The sequence below is a fragment of the Schistosoma haematobium genome, chromosome 1 (genome assembly GCF_000699445.3).
Source record: "Schistosoma haematobium chromosome 1, whole genome shotgun sequence".
NCBI lineage: Eukaryota > Metazoa > Platyhelminthes > Trematoda > Strigeidida > Schistosomatidae > Schistosoma > Schistosoma haematobium.
In genome coordinates, this window is record NC_067196.1 from 84,894,996 (window position 1) to 84,917,526 (window position 22,531).

The following is a 22,531-nucleotide window of genomic DNA, read 5'->3' on the forward strand; positions in this document are numbered from 1 at the left end:
GATCCTCGGTTCAAATTCTACTGGGTGGATCTTGGATGAGCACTGCAGAGAAGTCCTACAACAGAACGAAATGGCTGTCTAGTTCTTCCAGGTTTTCTATGCTAGTCTACCTTTAATCGACTCATAAATTCAAATATTGTATTGCTAAAATCTCCTTAGTCCCACTTTAAAACGAAAGTTATATACTTGATGAATAATGAATTTTATGGTTCAAGATATCTCTTAAAATTTTTTTATGAAACTTTTATATAAGCAGATATCAAATGGTTCATAGTCACGTTATTTCATTGATAAGCTCCTTCGTTATTATTATTATTATTTCTAACCCTTGAGAAACTTAAGATGATACCTGAAATCTGGTTAAACAGATAAACAATCAAATAATCACTGACGAATTATTAGTTATGAATAATTATACACTTAAAGTTTGTCCGTAACATCAACTACTTTTAAATGATATCTAATCCTATATTCATATCCTTATGAATATCTAAGCAAATGATTGACATATATTTTGTCAAATATATTAAATGGTTAGTAGTATAAAGTACTTTACATGGCATAAACTATATAAACTCACTTGAAAAATGTTCATTGTTAATAGTGAACATCTATAAACCTATGGTGTAGTGAACGAGAACAGAAATGAGGACAAACAAATGTATTTGAACACAAAATTATAGAACATCTTACTAAAATCTGAGAATCATACAGTGAATAGTTAATTTGTGAAATGTCAATTCATTGTCTCAGACTTCATTGTTCTTGCATTTTCATACCAATCGCTTTCGGTTTCCGTTCTTATCTTCTCGATCTTCTACTAAAATACATTCTATTCCTGACTAGCGTTATATACTACCTATGTGGATATAAGTAGCACACACCACAATGGAACCTAAATAAACAATAATCAATATCTTTCAATCATCAATTAAACAGATTTAAAACAAAACTTTAATTTAAACAGAATGCTCTTTTATTGATTTATATTACATTTTCTTAAGTGAATGACCTAATAAATACAGCTAATATGTTCTGTACATTGTACTTGTAAAATGAAAATACATCTTCCATCAAGTCATTAGCATGTAACATTTGTTCATGGACCTCCCAATCGATGTTGGCCCACGAACAATTGAAGAGATAAGCATGGCCATCATACACATCAAGAGTGGCAAAGCAGCAGGACCAGACAACATTCCAGCAAAGGCACTAAAAGCAGACCTAGCGGCAACTGCAAGGATACTCCACATTCTCTTCAATAAGATTTGGGATGAGGAACAAGTACCAACAGACTGGAAAGAAGGACTTCTGGTCAAAATTCCGAAGAAAGGCGATCTCAGCAAGTGTGATAACTACAGGGGCATCACTCCTCTCTCAACACCGGGAAAAGCCTTCAACAGGGTATTGTTAAACAGAATGAAGGACTCTGTGGACGCCCAACTTCGTGACCAACAGGCAGGATTCCGTAAGGATAGATCGTGTACACACCAAATCGCAGCTCTACGGATCATTGTGGAACAATCAATTGGATGGAATTCATCGCTCTACATCAACTTCATTGACTACGAGAAAGCGTTTGATAGCGTGAATAGGACAACACTATGGAAGCTTCTTCGACACTACGGCGTACCTCAGAAGGTAATCAATATCATACAGAGTTCATATGATGGATTACACTGCAAAATCGTGCATGGAGGACAGTTGACAAAGTCGTTTGAAGTGAAGACCGGTGTTAGGCAAGGTTGCTTACTCTAACCCTTTCTCTTTCTCCTGGTGATCGACTGATCATGAAGACGTCAACATCTGAAGGGAAACACGGGATACAATGGACAGCTAGGATGCAGTTGGACGATCTGAACTCTGCAGATGATCTGGCCCTTCTATCCCAAACGCAACAACAAATTCAGGAGAAGACGACCAGTGTGGCAGCAGCCTCAGCAGCAGTAAGTCTCAACATACACAAAGAGAAAAGCAAGATTCTTCGATACAACATAAAATGCAACAATCGAATCACACTTGATGGAGAAGATTTAGGAGATGTAAAATCCTTTACGTATTTGGGCAGCATCATTGATGAACAGGGTGGATATGATGCACATGTGAAGGCGCGGATCGGAAAAGCAAGAGCAGCGTATCTACAATTGAAGAATATCTGGAACTCAAAACAATTGTCCACAAACCAACACCGAGGTCACAATTCTCAATACAAATGTCAACACAGTTCTACTGTATGTTGTGGAAACTTGGAGAACTATGAAAGACATCATCCAGAAGATACAAGTGTTTATTAACAGTTGTCTACTCAAAATACTTCGGATCCGTTGGCCAGACACCATCAGCAACAACCAACCGTGGGAAAGAACAAACCAGATCCCAGTGGAGGGAGAAATCAGAAAGAAGCACTGGAAGTGGATGGTGTACACATTGAGGAAAGCACTGAACTGCGTCACAGGGCAAGCCCTCACATGGAAACTTCAAGGCCAAAGGAGGATTAGAGGAAGACCAAAGAACACATTACTTTGATAAATGTGACAGACATGAGAAAAATGAACAAGAATTGGATAGGACTAGAAAAGAAGTTCCAGTACAGAATGCGTTGAAGAATGCTGATCGACGGCCTATTCTCCATTAGGAGTAACAGGCGTAAGTAAGTATTTATGTATCATTTGTTACTAAGATTGAAATTTTCCAACGCAATGATCAAAGTAGCCAATTTTAATTAATGTAATTAATATAACTATGCACAGATTTTCATTATTGTAATGTTATTATTTGAATTTATACTTACTGCTCAGTTATAAAATCGTTTGTTTGCAAGTATGAACTGACTTTGATAGTTGAACAAGTTACGTGTTGATGTTTTTAGACTGCGAAAAGTACCCATCATGAGTAATGAAAAAAAATCAGATAATAATGTACATTTTGAGTGTTTACTCGGGCCATTTTCAGAATTAAGATGTATGTACTCTATCTGAAGATCAGTGTAAAGTCAAGCATCCATAAGATCAAATGGTGGTTTGAACGCTTCGAACTCTCAGAAAGGAGTTGAAAATTAGCCGTTGGGTGCAATAATTGAATGACTGAATTCCTGGTCACATTCCAGCAGAATGTTTAATTGATTGATATAGGAAAATGAATATGGTTAATTTTATCAAGTTGCTTAAATAACAAATGGGGTTCAATAAGTAACAGTATTATGAGAAAAATACTTTCAAATTATCTAACTTAGCATTTTGCGCGAACTAATAAATGAATATCAATTATACATGAATAAAAACAAAATATATTTTGTACTACTGAAATATATATTTAAGTACCACGAAATATACCCGAAAAATTATGTCAGTTATAAAGAAATAAATTTAGTAAAATTCACTTTTTTAGTGGATAAATAATAATAAAAGGTATGATTTTCATGAATATCCGGTTGTTAAACAGTTATGAATTTTGTGCAGCATCAACTATACTGTAAGTTTTATCAGTCCATAATGTTTCAATTTAATAAAGCGTTAGAAATTATTTTAGACCAATCTTTGAATATTACAATATGTAATTTTTAATAGTTGAACTCATCAGTCATTTGAAGCTAGAGCACCATGGAAAACCTGGAAACATTGGGCGACCGTGTTACTGTTTAACTTTGACTAATCCATGAAATCGAGCGAAAAATCCACCGTTGTCACCAGTTAGCTGCTTTCTCACAACAGACCCGGTTGAACTCCATTGGTCACTGCTTCTCACTAGAATTCCAGGAAATACCTTTTAGAGGCCGTAACTGGTGGTCTAGGGGCTAGGCGCTCGTGCGTTAGGCCGATAGGTCCTGCTTTCGAATCTCACGAAGCGAGCTCGTGGATGTGCACTGCTGTGGAGTCCCATACTTGGAAGAAACGGCCGTCCAGTGATTCCAGGTTTTCCATGTTTGTTTAGCTTCAAATGACTGATGAGTACAACCATTAAAAATCACTAAAATATCCACTAAACCTCTCTCTGATTTAAATATATGTTTAACTCTTCTACAATCAGTAGCTATATCTCATTTAATCACCTTCAAGCTAGCCACTTATCATTCATTATCTCCAGTTGACATCATTGAGTAATAGAAAATTCATAAAAACGAATATGTATTTTTTAGCTTTGATATCTTAATGAACCGAAAATATTTTAATGAATATAAAGGTTTAGTGAATAGTGTAGTTGGGAAAGTAATTGAAAATGATTGCAGTACATCACTGTAAACATGAAGAGCTACAACTCAATGCAAAAATCTCACATAAATACACATACATTATGTACGATTAAGAGTGGGATCGTGAGCAGTAATAATAATAATAATAATAATAATAATAATAATAATACCCGTTGAATGAACGAATGAATCTAATCCAGATATACGAATTTGTGATTATTAGCGCTGAAGGTTTAGCAACGGTATCTTTCTTTGTACTTAATTCCAATTGATAGTAATCATAAGCATCATCTAAGTGAGTTTACTATTCACTTGATCTTGATTACTCTAAAAACACTTAAACTGATGAGTAAACATTCTACATTGAGCGGCTGATGAATAACTGGACTCAGAAAACAAACCATCCAGATCTTATTGATTTCCTCCCGTTGAAGAATCAAATGTATGATAATATTCAAATCCATACACTTATCGATTTGAATTTCAGAGCAAGATAACATTTTGGCAATTATAAGTTAGAACTTTTAGCATAATCATTAAACATTCAAGTAAAGGTGAATTGCAAAAGTGCCGAATAATTTATTTAAATATCACCAAAAGTAGTTAATTTATCTGCTGAAAGTTTTAAAGTACGCAACTCATTCCAACTTTTTCGTTTATTGTCAGAGATTTTCTACATCTTCAAGTACATCAACAAGTCAAAGACAAATGTTTCCACCTTCATTACCTGCACCACCTAATCCAGCTCCAGATCTTAGTCCAGTAAAAAATCAATCGCGAAGAACATCTGCACCAGCTGTACCTCATCGAAGTAATGTAACTGTTGACAATTGTAACAACAATAGACCTAACCAGAATAATAATATTGACACTACAGATTTGAAAAGATATCCTGTTAAAACAGATGAAAAAATTACAAATGAATTATCTCCAAAATATTGGCTTCATAGTCCACCACAATCATTAATAGCAGAAAGTGTTTCACATTCTGAATTCGATAGGTTACTCATAGCTAATGAAAACGTTTCTACAGAAAATGGTTTCATAAATAAAATAAAAAATAATTCAATATCTAAATCAAATCTATCACAGTATAGTGAAGAAAGTTTATTAACAACACTTGTTCAATGTCAACATCTAAAAGAAAACAATATGAAACAAAAATTAAAAAAGAAAATCAATTTAAATGATCAAGAAACTTGTTCTAAATCGTTGAAGCCAACTTCATTTGATGATAGTAGTAATCCTTTAACTTTACCAGATCAATCATGTCTTAGTGAAAGATTAATGAATGATCATAACAATTCGAATAAAGTCAATCTATTGAATCATAGTAGTAGTAGTACTACTACTACTACTACTACATTCAATAATACTTTAGATAGGAAAACAAAAAAGACTAATCATCAATCTGTTATGTCAAATGAACGTAAAGTTGGATCTACTAATCAATTTCTATTAGATCAAATGAATATTAATCATACAAATCTAAATAAAGTTGAATTAGCTAAACGTTGTTGGGAAAATTATTTTAGACCTAAACCACCAAGAATTAGAAGAAATAAAACTATACACGATCATTCAATGACACAATCTTCTACTAGAGATATGTCTAATAAAGTAAACGATCTATGTTTGAGATCTAGTAGTGTTGATTGTACATATCGAACTTCTGAAAATAAAAATAAAAGACAATATGATGAATATTTAAGAAAAACTTCACAATTCAAAGCTTCATCTATGTGTATAAGCCCAAATTCATCAAATCATAGTAATAATTCACCAATTATTGATTCTAATATAAATCAATCAGAATCATTTCCCAAAATAAATAATCAATTAGATAATAATAATAATATTAATAAAATAAAATATATAGGTAAAGGATATTCACCTTCATTTATTCGTTTAATGACTGATCATGAATTAGATAATAATAATGATAATAATAATAATAATAATAATAATGAACAAAACTGTGATCAAATATCTGATCCAGATCAATTAAATGATCACTATTCTAATTCAACATTAACTCTTACTGAAAATACACAAACAACTAAAGATCATGATCATGATTATCATAAAATCAATTCAAATAATTCAATGAAACAAATGATATTCAATGAAAAACGTTTATGTCGAAGTAATATAGAATTTTCTAATTATAATAAAGAAAAATATTTCAATTATTATCATGAATATTTACGTCCTCAATCACTGACATTAAAACGTCATTGTATCCGATTTCAAAATCATAATCATAAAGTTAATCTATCTTCTAGTATATCATCAGATCATCTTCAAGGAATTAATCAACATACTGATAATGATCATATAATCAAAAATACAAAAAAAAATCACCCCTACACATTTATTGATTATATAACACAGACAAATGATGATGATGATGATAAGAATAATCATTTAAACAAACATTCTGATTGGTCAAAATTAAATATTCAAAAAAATAATCAATTTCTAAAAAAATTAAATAAATCATTTAAACAACCAAATACACCATTGATTCATCATTTTATTATACCAATATATCATGATTCAAGATCTTATTTAACAGATCCGAATCGATTAAATTTAGATCGAAAAAATGATTCACCATTAATTGGAATTGATAGATCAGAATCATTTTCTAAAAAAATTAAACATATTTCATTGAATAAAAAATTAAAAGAAATTTCTAATCATCACTTGAAACATACTACTTTATCATCTATTAATTCGCCAATTACAACATCTAATTTCATAGATACAAAACGAATTGAGAATGATTATCATTCATCTATTGAATTATTGAATCATAATCAAACAAAAGATAAAACTACACAGAAACTAAGAAGTTACCTAGTACCATTCACTGAAGTAAATGATTTATTATTATCACAAAAGATTATCTATGATTCTTATATAAATGATGATGATGAGGAGGAGGAGGAAGATGATGAAAACTGCATAGATGATCATGATGATAATTATGAAAATGAACAAGTGAATTCTAAATTAAAAATGTCACTTTCACCAGCAGCTCAACGATATGAAGAACATGTATTAGCTACTGTATCTGGAAGATCATCATATCCTAAAACTAATAATCAATTATTTTTCAATGATTATAAAAATGATATAAAACATCGAAATTCTATTCATAAAGTTAAATTATTACCTGAATTTCAATATCATAAAAATCCTATAGAGATTATTAAAGATCATAATTATGATGATGGTGATGAAGAAGAAGAAGCAGAAGAAAATGATTCAAATGATCATCCAAATGATCATTTAATTCATACAGAATTATGGCGTGAAAAATTTGGTGCTATTACTAGATGGAGACATGAAGTTGATAATGCTATGCTAGCTGGTGAAACGGAAATAATTCATACACCAGAAACTATATTACATAATAAGTGTGTAAAAGAAAAATTCAATATACCTTCTATATCTAATCAACAGGATACAATGAATTATTTACAACCAACCATTGTACCAGTAAATACTTTTCAATCAAATGGATTATATTCATCAATAAATGATGTAGAAATAACTTATTCAACTACTTGTACTTGTCCAACAGTACAATCTTATATATATAGTAAACCATTGATTAGTAGCAGTGAAGCAAATGAAACAAAACAGAATATATTGTATTCACCTAACAATTTCAATTCAAACGCATATCAAATATCAATGACGAAAGATATGAATTTGTATGACAATGTAGTACCAAAGGTAAACAAAAAAAAACATTTTTTTGATCTAACAACTCATCTATTTTTATCAGAATGGCTTTTGTGGAGACTTTTAGAAATTTCACTTGTTGAAATCATGAAGCAATTGAAGCTTCAGGTTTTCTATGGTGGTCTAGCTTAAACTGACTCATGATTTCAACTCATCTATTTACTTAGTTAGGTTTCATAATGTAAATTATAATACTACAGTTTGCATGAATTCGACATCTATATCCATTTAATGAAGATTGGATTAAACTATTTTTCATTTTGGTTGAGGATAACTAATGGAAAGTGTTAGTTTATACGGTTACAGATGATATTTGTTATGCTGATAGATAAAGAAGGATATGGACAGTCTATATAGTTCATCTATTAGATTTTGTGTAACCAACGACTGACATTGTTTACTTTTGTATACAATCGCTTCTCAAAAGCATATTAAATTCGTGAGTATCTTCTAGGGTGAATAACCATAGGTTTATCTTTAACCGCAAACTGTTCAATTGTCGTCTACATTGTTCAAAAAGCCTGTAAATTTAGAAAAAAAGCAACCAATTCCATAGTCTATCGTAATAGTACTAATCTACTATAGCGATCAAACACAGAACACTTTAAATGGGAGGAGCAATAGCCATAAACGATAAGAAACTGAAGCTCTACATCCAAAAATCGTGTATTCAACTACCTTTCTTAATTTAGTTATACTCAGACTCAATGAACCAATGGTCATATCATAAATTTAGTTTATTTGATCCCCTTATTATTATTATTATTATTATTATTATTATTAACACAATGTTTCTTGTTCATTTAACTAATTTATTCAGCACTCAGTTCATATCAATATCGCTTATACCATTGATGTTATATAACACATTACGTAATATTCGAATGAATATTTTGTCTAATTAGTAGTCGGATCATTACTTCTCTCGCGCTTCATTTATTACTACCGTTTTCATCGTCATTTCAGTGGATCAACAGATTAATTCGAGTACTCATTTCACACTAACTATTTCAACATTTATAAATCTCAGACAAATAAATAAAGTAATAATTCTGAAATGATACAGAAGCTTTGTAGCGCTGGTAGATGATTTTAGCGGAGTTTCGTTTTCTGAGCCCGACAGTTTAATCGTTGAGCTTTCGTTGTTCTTCTCATCAATGTTATCAGGTAGAGGTTTTGTGCTGATAATATTATTCAAAAGAACAATAAAAATTCCACTATCAAACCATCTAGCTCAGAGAATAACACTTCACCATAAAACAAATAATTCTAACTAAATATATTCTGTAGGTATAACGAGCTGAATGAAACTTGCGTTTTGAATTCTACTGCCATGACTTTAAATTCACTATATCTCCCACTGATTTTTTATTTCAAGTTAAAACTTTAGACCGTAATGTTAAATTATTAGAGAAAAAAAAAAGATGATGAAATTCAAATGGTACACTTTCTTTTCTTTTTTATAACATAAAAAGCCTCATTATATATACATACTTACGCCTGTTGCTCCTAATGGAGTATAGGCCGCTGACCAGTATTCTCCAACCCACTCTGTCCTGGGCCTTCTTTTCTAATTGCATCCAATTCTTGTTCATTTTTCTCATGTCTATCTCCATTTCCCGGCGTAATGTGTTCGTTGGTCTTCCTCTTTTCCTTTGGCCTACAGGATTCCATGTGAGGGCTTGTCTTGTTACGTAGTTCGGTGCTTTCCTCAATGTGTGCACCATCCACTTCCAGTGCTTCTTCCTGATTTCTTCCTCCACTGGGAATTAGTTTGTTCTTTCCTACAGTTGGTTGTTGCTACATATATATATAGTTCGAAATTAGGAAAAACTTTAGTACAATGTAAAGCTGATCGTTATGATGATTCAAGCACAATGAATTTGATACCAAACCCATGGAAGTTCATTTAGAGCTCTGAAAGATAATGTAAAATTTATACTAAATTAATACTGATTTATGTTGTCTGTTCTTAATAATCAATTTAACGTAATTAGTACCTTTGATAAATTTCGATAATGTAATAAGATGAACATTATCGGAACTATGTGACGATATATTAGCGCAATACATTTCGAACAATCTGATCACATATTATATAAATGCTAAGGTCAACTAGATTCGAAATGGAAGGTAAGAGAAGACAAGGATAATGTGAATAATGTAAAAACAATTTGAAACCTCAACACTCTGGATAATTAGCTAACATTACAAGGGTAGATTTATGTTGAGAACAAACTGTTTTTGAATACACAGAGGGGGGTTGAATTTTCTTATGGCTAAGGCTTAAATAAACCTTAGCATACGCCCTTTTGAACTTTTGTACAACACTATACAAAAACCGAGTTATGATCAATCTTATGACTTTTTTCAATGATGTGTTTGGCAATAGAGGATGGGTCATCTGATTCTATTTGTTTTTGCAAACATTTAGGTACATGTTTACACATCCTAATTTTGAGATCACGATCACCCCTCCCTATGTATATGTGACCATACACACACACACACTTAAATTGGTAAACATAACGGGATGTGAAGCAAACGTATTCTTGTCTTTTAGGTTTTAGATAAAAAATTTAATTTCTAATAAGTTTTACCAAGAGAAAGGATTATACCATATCTCTAAATGAATAAACTTGTATGGTTTATGGAGATTGTAGGATTTTATTATTTAACTTTGAAGTGAAGTTTGTTAGGTCACTATTGAAAATTGGGAAGCATCGAATAGCTATTTCATCCCAATATGAGACGTTTGAACAGTATGCGTCCACGACCTCATGGGGAACTTTGCTTAGGATCTTCGAACTTGAGCTCGAATGCTCAATCTCTATATCTAGTAGTGCATATGTCTAATTTTAATCAATTCACGATATTGTGCAACCATTTTTCACTACATTCTATGGATAAATTGTTCACCCGCGACAGGTTTGAATTTTATTGGTTACGACTTCTTATTAGAATTTAAGGAATCACGACTTCAAACTAGTCACCAGTGACCATATGATTATTAAGACTAAACTTGTGTTTATAGTCGGCTACATTTAAGAAATCGATTTCTAGAATTCTGGTGGCAAGCCATAATCTGTAAAGTTAACCAATTGATCTATTCCAAACAAAGACTGAAGAGAGTACTATTTCGCTATCAAATATGATTACTACGTATCAGCTCCCATCGAATTTATATGTTTACATCACTCACATCATCATTTAGATAGACAAAGAAAAAACAAGTTAGAACTAATTGCATTTAAATAACATGTTTCCGTGACTTGAGGCAATGTCGATGCCGTTTGCATAGGATACACATATACCAACAAGAGATTGATCAATTGCAATCCCAAAGCAACAATGAGAAGATACAAGTAAACAATACCAAGTGAGTTTAGAAATATTATTTAGATAAACTTAATTATGTCTAGACAGATAAGAATTTATTATATTCACTTGACATTGTTTACTTGAATCTTCCCATTAATGATTAGGACTGCAATTGATCAGTCTCTTTTTGGAATATATGTATACCGTGCGTATTGCCTCGACATTGCCTTAATTCACAAGCATTATAAGCAAAGATGGATGGTGGTTATCGGTGGAATCCAGGACGCGCGTTTCGTCCTATTTATTATACAATTGAGACAGTTAGGTAAACTTCAGTAATGCTATGTAATTTAGTCAAAAACTGTTTGATATCACATTAAAGACTGCAATGGTAAACTTCGTCAGTTCATGTTTAACAAATAGAGGTATTCACTTATATGCAAAGTGAAATAGATTCATCGTTGAAAAAGATGGAATGAACTTAGTTGACTGGTATTATAAAATAATATCATTACTTCAGAAAAATCATTATATTGGACGGAATTGAAATAATTTCACGTTTTCACTTTAAAAGATTGTTATTTCTAAATAGAATGCAGTGGATAATTGTATTGGTTTAGTCTGAGACACTTCATTAGTCCATATTTATAATCATACAAGGAATTCATCCTATAGTATACAATTCCTATAATCTAAATACATCATCGATACCGCTTTAGTAGAAAGTTATTGATTGAGACCATGAACCAATTAATGTTAGACCGCTATTAAAAACCTGGAAGCAATGGACAGCCGATTCGTTCTATTGTGGGACTCCTCAGTAGTACACATCCACGTTCCAGCTAACATTAATCAGTTCATGATCTCAATTAAAAACTTAGTAATCTCCACAACCTTATACTGAGGAAGTTCTTGGTTTGACCCAATATAGTTTATACTGCTTAAGAGTTTCAAAACAGAATTAAAACAATTGTTTAATGCTTTTGATAATTTATTAGTGTCAAAACATAAAAGAAATCAATTTCTGATCGCATAATAGTTGATGAAAGATGCTGAAATTTACTTAAAAAGCGTTAAACTTACAAATAGTTATAATTCATATTATTATCATAAATTAATACTGAAGATTATTTGGTTTTAAACTATTCAATGACCAATATTAACACAGTCACAAAATTTTTTTAAAAGTAAGATGTGTGATATCATGAACTTGGGAAGTGTAATCTATTTCATATTGTTTGAGATATTTAAAAGGAAACGTACCATGACTTACTTGTCTTTCTCATTATAACTCGTCATTTAGATTTAGTATCGATCTTCCTATAAGTGTTTGATTCTTAAAGACCAAAATGAGCATTAATATTAGGTACTCTATGAAAGATATTAGTATGCCACATTACATCCTATAAAATAACACCGTTAGATGATGGCTCAGTGGTCTAGAGGTTAAGCGTTTGCGCGCGAGACCCATAGGTCCTGGGTTCGGTTCTCGCAAGGCGGGATCGTGAATAAGCACTTCTGAGGAGTCCGTTGATAGGACGAAATGGCCTTCTAGTATTTCCAATTTTTCCATGGTGTTCTACCTTCAAATGACTCATGAACTCAACTATTAAATTACTATAATATCCACAAAAATCCCTTTTGATATTACTCGAAAAGTGTAAACCTAGTTCGTTGTTAATTGATGGAGATTTATACCTTGAAAATAAAAATGAATCTCTTAACTGACACATATATTTATGTGTATTTTAAGGAGGATTCTAATTAACCATGAATGATAAGACCATTACCAACGAACCTAACATAATTTCAATAGTTGAAATCATGAGTCAATTAAAGCTAGACCAACATGGAAAACCTGCAAGCACTGGACGGTCGTTTCGTCCCACTAATGGACTCCTCAGCAGTGCACGTCTACGATCCCGCCCCCTCGAGATTCGAGCCCAGGACGTATCAGTCTCGTGCGCGAGCACTTAACCATCAAACCGTTGAGCTGGCATCCAACGGTTTAATGTCTAACTTCAACCAATCCTGGATGTGCACTGCTGAGGAGTCCCACAATAGGACGAAACGACCATCCAGTGCTTTCAGGTTTTCCATGATGATCTAGCTTCAATTGACTCATGATTTCAACTATTGAAATTACTAAAATCTCCATAAAACCCCTTTTGAACCTAACATAAATTAATTATATTTTTATTATATCCCAATAAGCCAAAACTAAAATTGTTGACTTATTGTAACTTAATGTAAGTCAATTCTTCAAATAACAAATAAAAGACTGATTCTGAAATCACATCACAGTTTCTATGGAAATAACTTGGGAAATCAACCTGTATTAACTCAAGTAATTAATTTTTATTTGATATACCAGTGTACAGTTTTTAGTTAATATCAGATGGGTTTTTGTGGAGATTGTAGTAATTTCAATGGTTTAGATCATGAGTCAGTTGAAGCTAGACCAACATGGAAAACCTGGAAGCACTGGATGGTCGTTTCGTCCTATTGAGGACTCCTCAGCAGTGCGCGTCCACGACCTCGCCACCCCCGAGATTCGAACCCAGGACCTACTGGTTTCGCGCCCGAGCACTTAACCACTAGACCACTGAGCCGGCATCCAATGGTGTTAATGTCTGACTTCAACTAATCCACGAAATTGAGTGACACATTCACCATTGTCTTCAGTGAGTTACTATCTCACAACAGACCTGGTTGAACTCCACTGGTCACTACTTCTCACTAGAACTTCAGGATATACCTCGTGAAACCAGTCACTAGTGGTTAAGTGCTCGGGCGCGAAACCAGTAGGTCCTGGGTTCGAATCTCGGGGGGTGGCGAGGTCGTGGACGCGCACTGCTGAGGAGTCCCACAATAGGACGAAACGGCCGTCCAGTGCTTCCAGGTTTTCCATGGTGGTCTAGCTTCAATTGACTCATTATCTTAACCATTGAAAGTTTTTAGTTACTTAACCACAACGATAAACATGACATAAAATCAATCAATAAAAATAATAAAAAAACAAACGTTTTTATCAACTTGTAATTTTATTATTCGTTTATATTGTAACGATGTATCATTATAAGTAAATACAGTTCTATGTAAACCTATTGAAATAGACTGAATAAACTTGATTTTATAATATTTGCTTAATAATTTGTATCTTTTAAACAATCTTAATCATAATGCTATTTTAATAGTTCAGATCATAAGTCAATTTAAGTTAGAACATCATGGAAAACCTTGGAAGTACTGAACGGTCGTTTCGTCCTATTTGTTAGGACATTTGAGCTTCAGTAACAATACATAATAATCTGAAATTTTGTACACATAGTTCCCTTTTATCGTTTTGAAAAGAACAAGAACAAAGATTCTAATTGAATAGCATGAATTCATTTTATTTCGTTTGATTCTCGTCAACTGCTTACAACCTAATATATTCAAAACATAATTATGAAATCTGTTTAACGTACTTACATGAAAGTGTTTAGTCGGAAGTTATATTGAAGACATATTAGTATGGTATAACAAGGATGTAAATAAATTGAATAGATTGAATATTGTAAATATATATACCTTATGTGAAAGAACATTCTACAACATTAATTTCGACAACAGTTCAAACGGCCAGAAACAAGTGATTACATAATGAGTAAAGATTGATAGGAATAAAATTAGTAGAGTTTAGTTGATAAGATTACTAATCTGAAAGATAGTTGAAATAAAACTCGAAAATGTAATAAATGCAAGAAACAGGACATCAGTCTTTCAAGGAGTCAAACTCCACGCTTCTGAAGTTTGCTGAACATGTTGCTATCAGGCGTCAAAAACCTAACTTATATGTTCAGAACGAGATGGTTATTTTGATGGAATTTTGTTCTCTAAGCTGGATGGTTTAGTTGTGGATCTTTAATCATTCTTGTGAACGACATTTCAATGAAATCGATCTAATTTATCAACCAATCAGAAAAATTATGCACAAACATAGGAACAAAAATCAAATCAATGGGAGATACAACCAAAACAAAGAAGTAAACAATGAGAGATTTAAGATCAACAAGAACCAATCAACATCGAGGTGTACAGGACAAGCTGTGAACCACATGTGGAGCAATTCGAACACTTTACTTCTATCTGAAGTTTATAGTGATAATGTCGTTCAGAAGATCGATGAAAGCTTCATGACCAAACCATCCAGCGCAGAGAACAAAACCCCATCAAAATCATCCATCTCAGCTACAAATCTTCTCCACCATCTCAAAAGATGGTTATTAATCTTTCTTTACCTTACCTTACAAATGTTCCATCGTTGTATCTTAAACATTTTTTTCTCTAACAGATATCATAGTGATCATAATAGTACATAAAAAACAAACGAAAAATAGACCAATTGTTACTATCCTAATGACATTGTCTGTTAAATAAGTTATTCATAAAATGGCTTAACCATAGTTTAACCATAATCGAGTTGTTAATAATATGGTTGATAATCATATTTAACATGGTCATTCCGAAGACAAGAATATTGTTGTTGTTTTTGGTTTCGTAATAAATTCTCCTTAACATATGTTCAACTTTAGTATTTTATTATTTCTAAACCATTTGTCATTGGACCATTTTATAAAATGTTAATTTCTTTTCTTTTTCCTATTCTTTTTTTCTTTTCTTTACTTTGCAAAGTAACCATCTATCTGATCTATATATGTATAAAGTTTCCCTAATAAAAAAGAGGGAACAGGACATGGTTGAATATCGTTCATAGTCGGATAGATTTATGCTTCGTTTTTTTATGTTGCTCTCTTTTGTTTTGTTTTTTCGTTGTTGTTGTTGTTGTCAACAAACATCTATCCAATTTTTCTTTTTTAAGGAACAATGTAATGATGATATGGTATTTTCAAGTTTAGTATTTGAATTGCGTATAGTTTCAATTCACTACCAATAGAAATTTATATAGTTTATATTAGTGATTGAATTTAAAAATAACAGATATGTGTTCGAATTATGTATGTAGACCTTACTTGAAAAACTATTGAGGATATATGGAGTTAGTTTATGGAAGGAAATGAATTTAATGAAATAAGCGATAACCCCAAGTCGAACCTGTCAAAAGATACATGGATTAGAAATAAAGAAATGTGTTTATCAGAGAGAGTGTGTGTGTTCTCTCAAATTTTAACCTTCTGAATCCTCCTTGTCCCTTTTTTCTCTTTCCAAATTTATTTCACTGTATTATGCTCTTTGAATAACATCTTCAAACCCTAATGTTTCCGATTACTGCTTATACTCTTACCGCCTCTACCACTACGGGATTCGAATAGACAATTGCATCTCTGTGCTAATGTGGTGTGGCAACTCAAACTGATGTACGTACGTACGAAGTTCTACGTTGTTACTAACTGACTGACTGTTTATCAGAGAGGAGTATTGTGAATATTATAGTAATTTAATAGTTGAATACATGAGTCAATTAAACCATCATGGAAAAACTGGAAGCACTGGACGTCCGATTCGTTCTAGTATGGGACTCGCCATCAGTGCGCATCCACGATTCCGCTCCGTGGGATTCGAACACAGGAACTTCGGCCTCGCTTACGAACTCTTAACCTCTAGACCACTGAGCCGGCATTCAATGGTGTTAATGTCTAATTTCGATCAATTCAGGAAATTGCATGCGAGACCGATAGGTCCTGGGTTCGGATCTTGCGAGACGGGATCGTAGATGAGCACTTCTGAGGAGCCCTATACTAGGACGAAACGGCCGTCCAATGCTTGTAGATTAACCATGGTGGTCTAGCTTCAATTGACTCATGAATTCAACTATCAAATCTGTTTATGTCGTCATATTATGAAAAGCTGTTTGATAAAAGGCCTATCCAGACATAATAGCTGAAAAAGCAACCGAGTGTATGTGATTACTGTCTACAAAACATGAGAATAGAATAAATATCAGATCTACGTTAGATGAATGTAAACAATTTGAGGACTACGATTTTAATGTTACTGAACAACAACCACACAAAACTAAACTTAAGCACTTGGAAAGATTACAATTAAGAAGTTTCCTGAATATCCCGAAAAGTATTTATTTATTTAGTCTACTATCACACTTTGATCAATTCAAATGAAAGGCTTATCATTGGGTTGAAAATTCCGTAATAGCTCCTCTAAAACTAACAGACTTCATACTCAAATATAATTCCAAAATCTAGTAAGTCAAACTCATATTTTTATTTTAACTAGTAACTAGTGAATGTCAGAGGTTGGTAAACTTAAAACATGACACTTCTATGGTTGAAAATAGTATCCGGCCATCATACATACAAATAATAAATGGCCAGAAAGATTCTTTTGTACATAAACAGAACAGCTCAAACAAAACACCATCATCCTCATGCTGGTTATACGGTGAATGGCACTATATAAAACTTTACCCATATAAAAGCTACCGTTATACTAAATGTCAACGTAAAGGAGATAAAAAATCCTGCTGTTTTTTAATGAGTCACTTTTCAGTAAATATAATACTGTTATATTTTATAGTAAATTTGGATTTTTCTATCATGTACGTATACTACATTTATGTATACTATGATATTTCGATGAAATAGTACTCATCCAGTAGACAACATAAAGTAATAATACACTCATTTCTATAGCGTAGTACCAATCAGATATAAAAGAAACTTGATAAAGATCCTGACTCATCATACTAGAATGATTCGCTCGGATGACATTATTGTAGATGAATTGATTAATGTTCATAACTTGCTTATTAGGAATAGATACCCAATGGAATTCATCGACAAACACATGAAGCAGATGAAAAGAAGGACAAGAGTACCTATTGTTCCAAAGAAAGTATTGTTCTTAAAATTACAATTCCTAAATGATACTACTGAAGAGATTGTAACTCAGAAGTTAAGAAATACGGTACAGAAAACATTTAATGCAGCCAGATTGAGTGCCGTTTTCTACAACCGGCTCACGATAAGAACAGTTAATAAAGACAGATTGTCTGAATTCGCTACATCCATGTGTATTTATCGTTTCAACTGCTCCTGTGGAGCCAGTTATATAGGCCGTACAATTTGGCAAGTTCGTTGTTGTATAACAGAACACCATCCGTCAAGGTTGAGCGAAGTGCAGGTAGAAGTGATTAAAAGTTCTATTGTCGCTCACTTGGTGGACACAAGTCATCAAGTTGAACTCAATAAAGCTTTTAAGTTTATCCACCATATTCTATCAAATTTGCAAAATGGCTTACGAGTGCATCTTTTGCACATTGCTGAAGCCATTACAATCCATGTTCACAAACCTAACCTTTGTATCCAAAAGACATTTGTACAACCGCTCTCGGTATAGGGGAGTTTGTAGCAGAACTTTGATAAACTATTGTCGCATTTCTTCCATTTTTTGTATTTTACTTGTTCTCAACATTTCGTCTCTTGATTCTTACATAACCACTATACTACTGATCACGCATCAAAATATTTTGTTAGTTCACTCTCTTTTTATATATTATGCAACGTAGCAACTGCTTGATTTTCGAATAATTAGTTTGATTATTAATAATCCTCTTTCTTCCAATTACTCAATGTTAATTTATATGTCATGATATAATTATTACGTAACGTCGTCTATTCGATGAGTATTATTTCATTATTGTTAATCATATATATATATTAGTGTAAAGCCTTGATGGAAAACTCATTGAGAAGAAATTTCTTCGCTCTGTCCGTTCCTTCTTTATTTACCAATTGTCGAAATGGCAATTTTCACTCTTATGTTTAACTAAATAATGTACATATATCATTATAAGCAAAAATGGATAGTGCTTAGCAGTGGTATCCATTACAGTCATAATCATCAATAAGAAGATTTAAGTAAAACAATATCAATTCAATTTAAAACTTCACCACATTTCACAAGCTAGTGGTTATCAGGACTTAGCAGTTAAATGGATAACATGATGGTGTTTGAAGCGAACAGTACTGAATTCGAGTCCCGGGGTGAACACCAACTCTGAGATGCAGTTACATACAACTGACGAGTATCAAATAGGACGAAACGTGCGTCCTACATTTCACTGCTAACCACTATCTATTTTTGGTTATAATGCTTGTAAATTAAGGCAATATCGAGGCAATATGCATGGTGTACACATATGCCAATAAGAGACTGATCAATTGTAATCCTAAACAACAATGGACAGATACAAGCAAATAACACCAAGTGAATATATACATATATCGTTTTAAAAGTTTGTTTAGTGGAATGAAAACAAATTAGATGTTTGAAGAGAAATGAACGGAATCCCAGAACTTGGATTTTGTGTTTTTCCTCATTTGTAAGTAAGCCTTATCTCTAATGCTGAGAGAAAGTGTTTCTTGTTTCACCTATTACAACAATTAAGAAAGTTTACTTGGTTGAAACCACGAAGTGATCTTAGGCCAACATTAAAAATCTGAAAGTATTGGATGGATGTTACATTCTAGTATAGGACTAGTCAGTAGTGTATATAGATGACCTCGCACGTGGAAATCGAATCAAGGATGACGGCTCAGTTGTTTGAAGGTTAACCATTCGTAAGCGAGACCGAAGGTCTTGGGTTTGATTCCCGAGTGCGATGTCATGGATCTGCGCTGCTGATCAGTCCTATGCTAGGACGTAACAGCCATCTAATGCTTCCAGATTCTCACCGATGGTCTGAATATGTCAGTTCGTGATTTCAATTGTGAAAATACTACAATCTCCTGAAATTCTCAATACTAATTTAAAACCTCATCACTGATCTATACTGATAGTGTCTTACTCTTCCTAGGACTGAAACGTTAACGATAGTTAACTACTAAATAGTAACTAGAAGTGATAATTTTATTGAGTTAAGACTAAATTTTGAATCGGAAGCAAACTTGCTGGACTTACTGACTTCACAACTAAATGGTTACCAGGAATCATTTTGAATATTATGATACAGCGAGGAAAATGTGTGAGTAACTACTAAGTCTAACAAAGAAGATCCTTGGTTTGAACCAGAAGGTATAGGTCCAGATACACTCTATACTAAGGCATGCTCCAGTACCTTTATCTGGAACCTACTGTCAAAGGACTGTGGCCAATCCAGCTAATATCAGATGCATTAAAATTTCCTAATATCAGGCATCTGCTATTTTCACTCCATAGTTGAATGTGATCTAAGATAAAGTTATCAGCTAAGTAGTTCGGGCTACCATAGATAACACCAAGAATAAATGTACAACATTCGAAAATTAATGACTTCGCAAGTTCCACTATCATTGGATTCACAAACAAAGGAACAGATATTTATATTATTAGCTATGTATATTAGAACCCCACCCCCCTTCTTGCATCTATTCCTATCACTTCCTAGGTAGTTGTATCTAGATAATTCTGGAATGACGTCGAAGTCATAAACTAACCAAGCTTCAGTCACGGCTACGATGAGTGGCTTTAGTTCGTCCTCCGATACCCTTTGTTCATGAAATTTATTTCCTAGATTACGATCGTTTGCACATGACAGGACAGCCTATTCATACAGACCTTGATAGCATTCGTTTCCAAGACCTGACTACTCAAAAGCCACCAAGCGGAAATTTTTTTCACCATATTGTTTACGGGTTTCTAGTTCAGCCCCCTTTCTTTTTACTCTAACCTCTAGAGACACACATACTCTTACTTGAATGTCAGTATTATCGTGACTTCGAGCGCTATTTAATAAAAGATCTCATTGTTTCTCCTATCCTTATGGAGTCTATATGATCGGGGTTCAACATTTTCTTCGGTCCTCTTACCTATTCTTAGCAGGTTTTTTTTAGCTCGAACTCCTGTAGAGTTAACTGGTAAGATGCTACAAACCAATGCTCCAACGTTTTCCAAATCATGCTCGTGCATAATTTTTGGATCAGGGTTGTTTGTTTCTAGCAAATTACTTACAGTAATATTCGATGAGATCAAGATTTGTCCAGCCACCATAGGGTTAAGTTCCGTCCTACTTTTAGACTCTACTGGTGTATTCTCTGACGCAGAACGGGAATCTACCGAAGACATATCAACCAATTGGTTGTTGCTTGTGGCTTTTTCATTTCTCTTTTTTGTCTCCTCACGGTGGCTCATTACCCGTCACTCAGAACAGCTATATCAGGACTACTTGGAACGGCGACGGTTTCATCTGGGTCTTTAGTTACTACTTCAGAATAATTACTACCAATATCGAGTGGCATTTCACTCCTTCTTTGTTTTAAAAGTTTTCCTTTTCCATGATTTACAGTCGTGTTTGGCGCGTCACGTACAGCACGTACTACACTGACACATTCTTCACTGTCAGTACTCGTGTTAATAGTGCAGCCACCATTGATTTTCTTGCAAACCTAATGCAGAAAGCTCATAGCCTCCAAGATCAGTAAAGTCTTACTGGAACAACAAAACATATGAAGCCAAGGGGGTAAGGCTTCGAGCATCTTTTGTATGCGGTGTGAAATAAACGGGTACACACCTTATGGAATAATGTTTTTTTTAATAATCGCATTTGATTCCCTACCCTCACGGCGAAAGAACAGTTTGGCTGTCCACATTTATAAGTACAGTCGACCACTGTAGAGGGATTAAGAGAGTAAAAAACAACAAAAATACACAGTATGACCACTAGTGTCGAAATCGACCAATAAAAGAGTACTACATGATGGATTTGGTGTAAATCTCAAACTTTAACCGAAATTTAAGATAAAATAGACTATGTATGCTTTTGATGAAACAAGTATTAAATCACTGCTTTTTTTAAACGCTCGCATAAATGAGTGTTGTTCTAAACGTTGTTAACTGAACAGCCTTTCCTAACCACGAGGGGAGATGTTTACTAACTCGTTGGTTCAGTTGTCTGGTTGTGTGCCCAATACCGCTTTCCCCACAGGAGCAGCTGAATTCGTAGATACACATAGATGTAGCAGAACCAAGTACCTTATCCTTTAGTTGAAGAATCATCAAAGATCGGGTCGTAAACCATAGAAATGAATAAGAATTAAATTATAAATAGATAACTTATTTTAGATGAACGCTTTCTGTAGAAATTGGTTTAATTTGTTGTTGAATTCGTTACAGATTAATTTCTGTTGAGACATCACTGAAAACTAGGTAAAACTGAAAAGCTGCTTTATTTTAATATGGTACTAAGAAGCTGTGTGCACCCATAACATGTCAGGTACAGAACTTAGAACCTCCATGTCTCTCAGCGAACAGGTCGCAAAAAAATCG

The 22,531-nt window shown here is 33.3% G+C and overlaps 2 protein-coding genes across 2 annotated transcripts in view; one reads left to right on the forward strand and one right to left on the reverse strand.

The window, feature by feature from the left end:
- Positions 1-530: 530 nt before the first annotated feature.
- The window catches only part of MS3_00010240 (uncharacterized protein), a gene marked incomplete at both ends in the record, with an annotated part of 48,393 nt that continues 26,392 nt past the window's right edge, over positions 531-22,531 (forward strand). Inside the window, 2 exons of the mRNA XM_051218598.1 lie at positions 531-533; positions 4,856-7,936. Coding sequence (XP_051075372.1) covers positions 531-533; positions 4,856-7,936 — 3,084 coding nt within the window. The remainder of the gene's footprint in view (positions 534-4,855; positions 7,937-22,531) is intronic.
- MS3_00000953 (uncharacterized protein) lies at positions 9,235-10,491 on the reverse strand. Its single transcript, XM_051208514.1, has 2 exons — positions 9,788-10,491; positions 9,235-9,745 (listed from the first exon to the last, which is right to left on the reverse strand). Exons 1-2 carry the CDS (start codon positions 9,842-9,844, stop codon positions 9,455-9,457), a joined length of 348 nt encoding a protein of 115 aa, XP_051075373.1. The 5' UTR covers positions 9,845-10,491; the 3' UTR covers positions 9,235-9,454.

What these genes read in the sequence shown, in the direction of transcription:
- MS3_00000953 (XM_051208514.1), bottom strand. Translation starts at nt 9,844, where the DNA reads ATGGGTTTGGTATCAAATTCATTGTGCTTGAATCATCATAACGATCAG. An exon ending in ATAACGATCAGCTTTACATT is followed by an intron (nt 9,746 to 9,787) that starts GTACTAAAGTTT and finishes ATATATATGTAG; the next exon opens with CAACAACCAACTGTAGGAAA.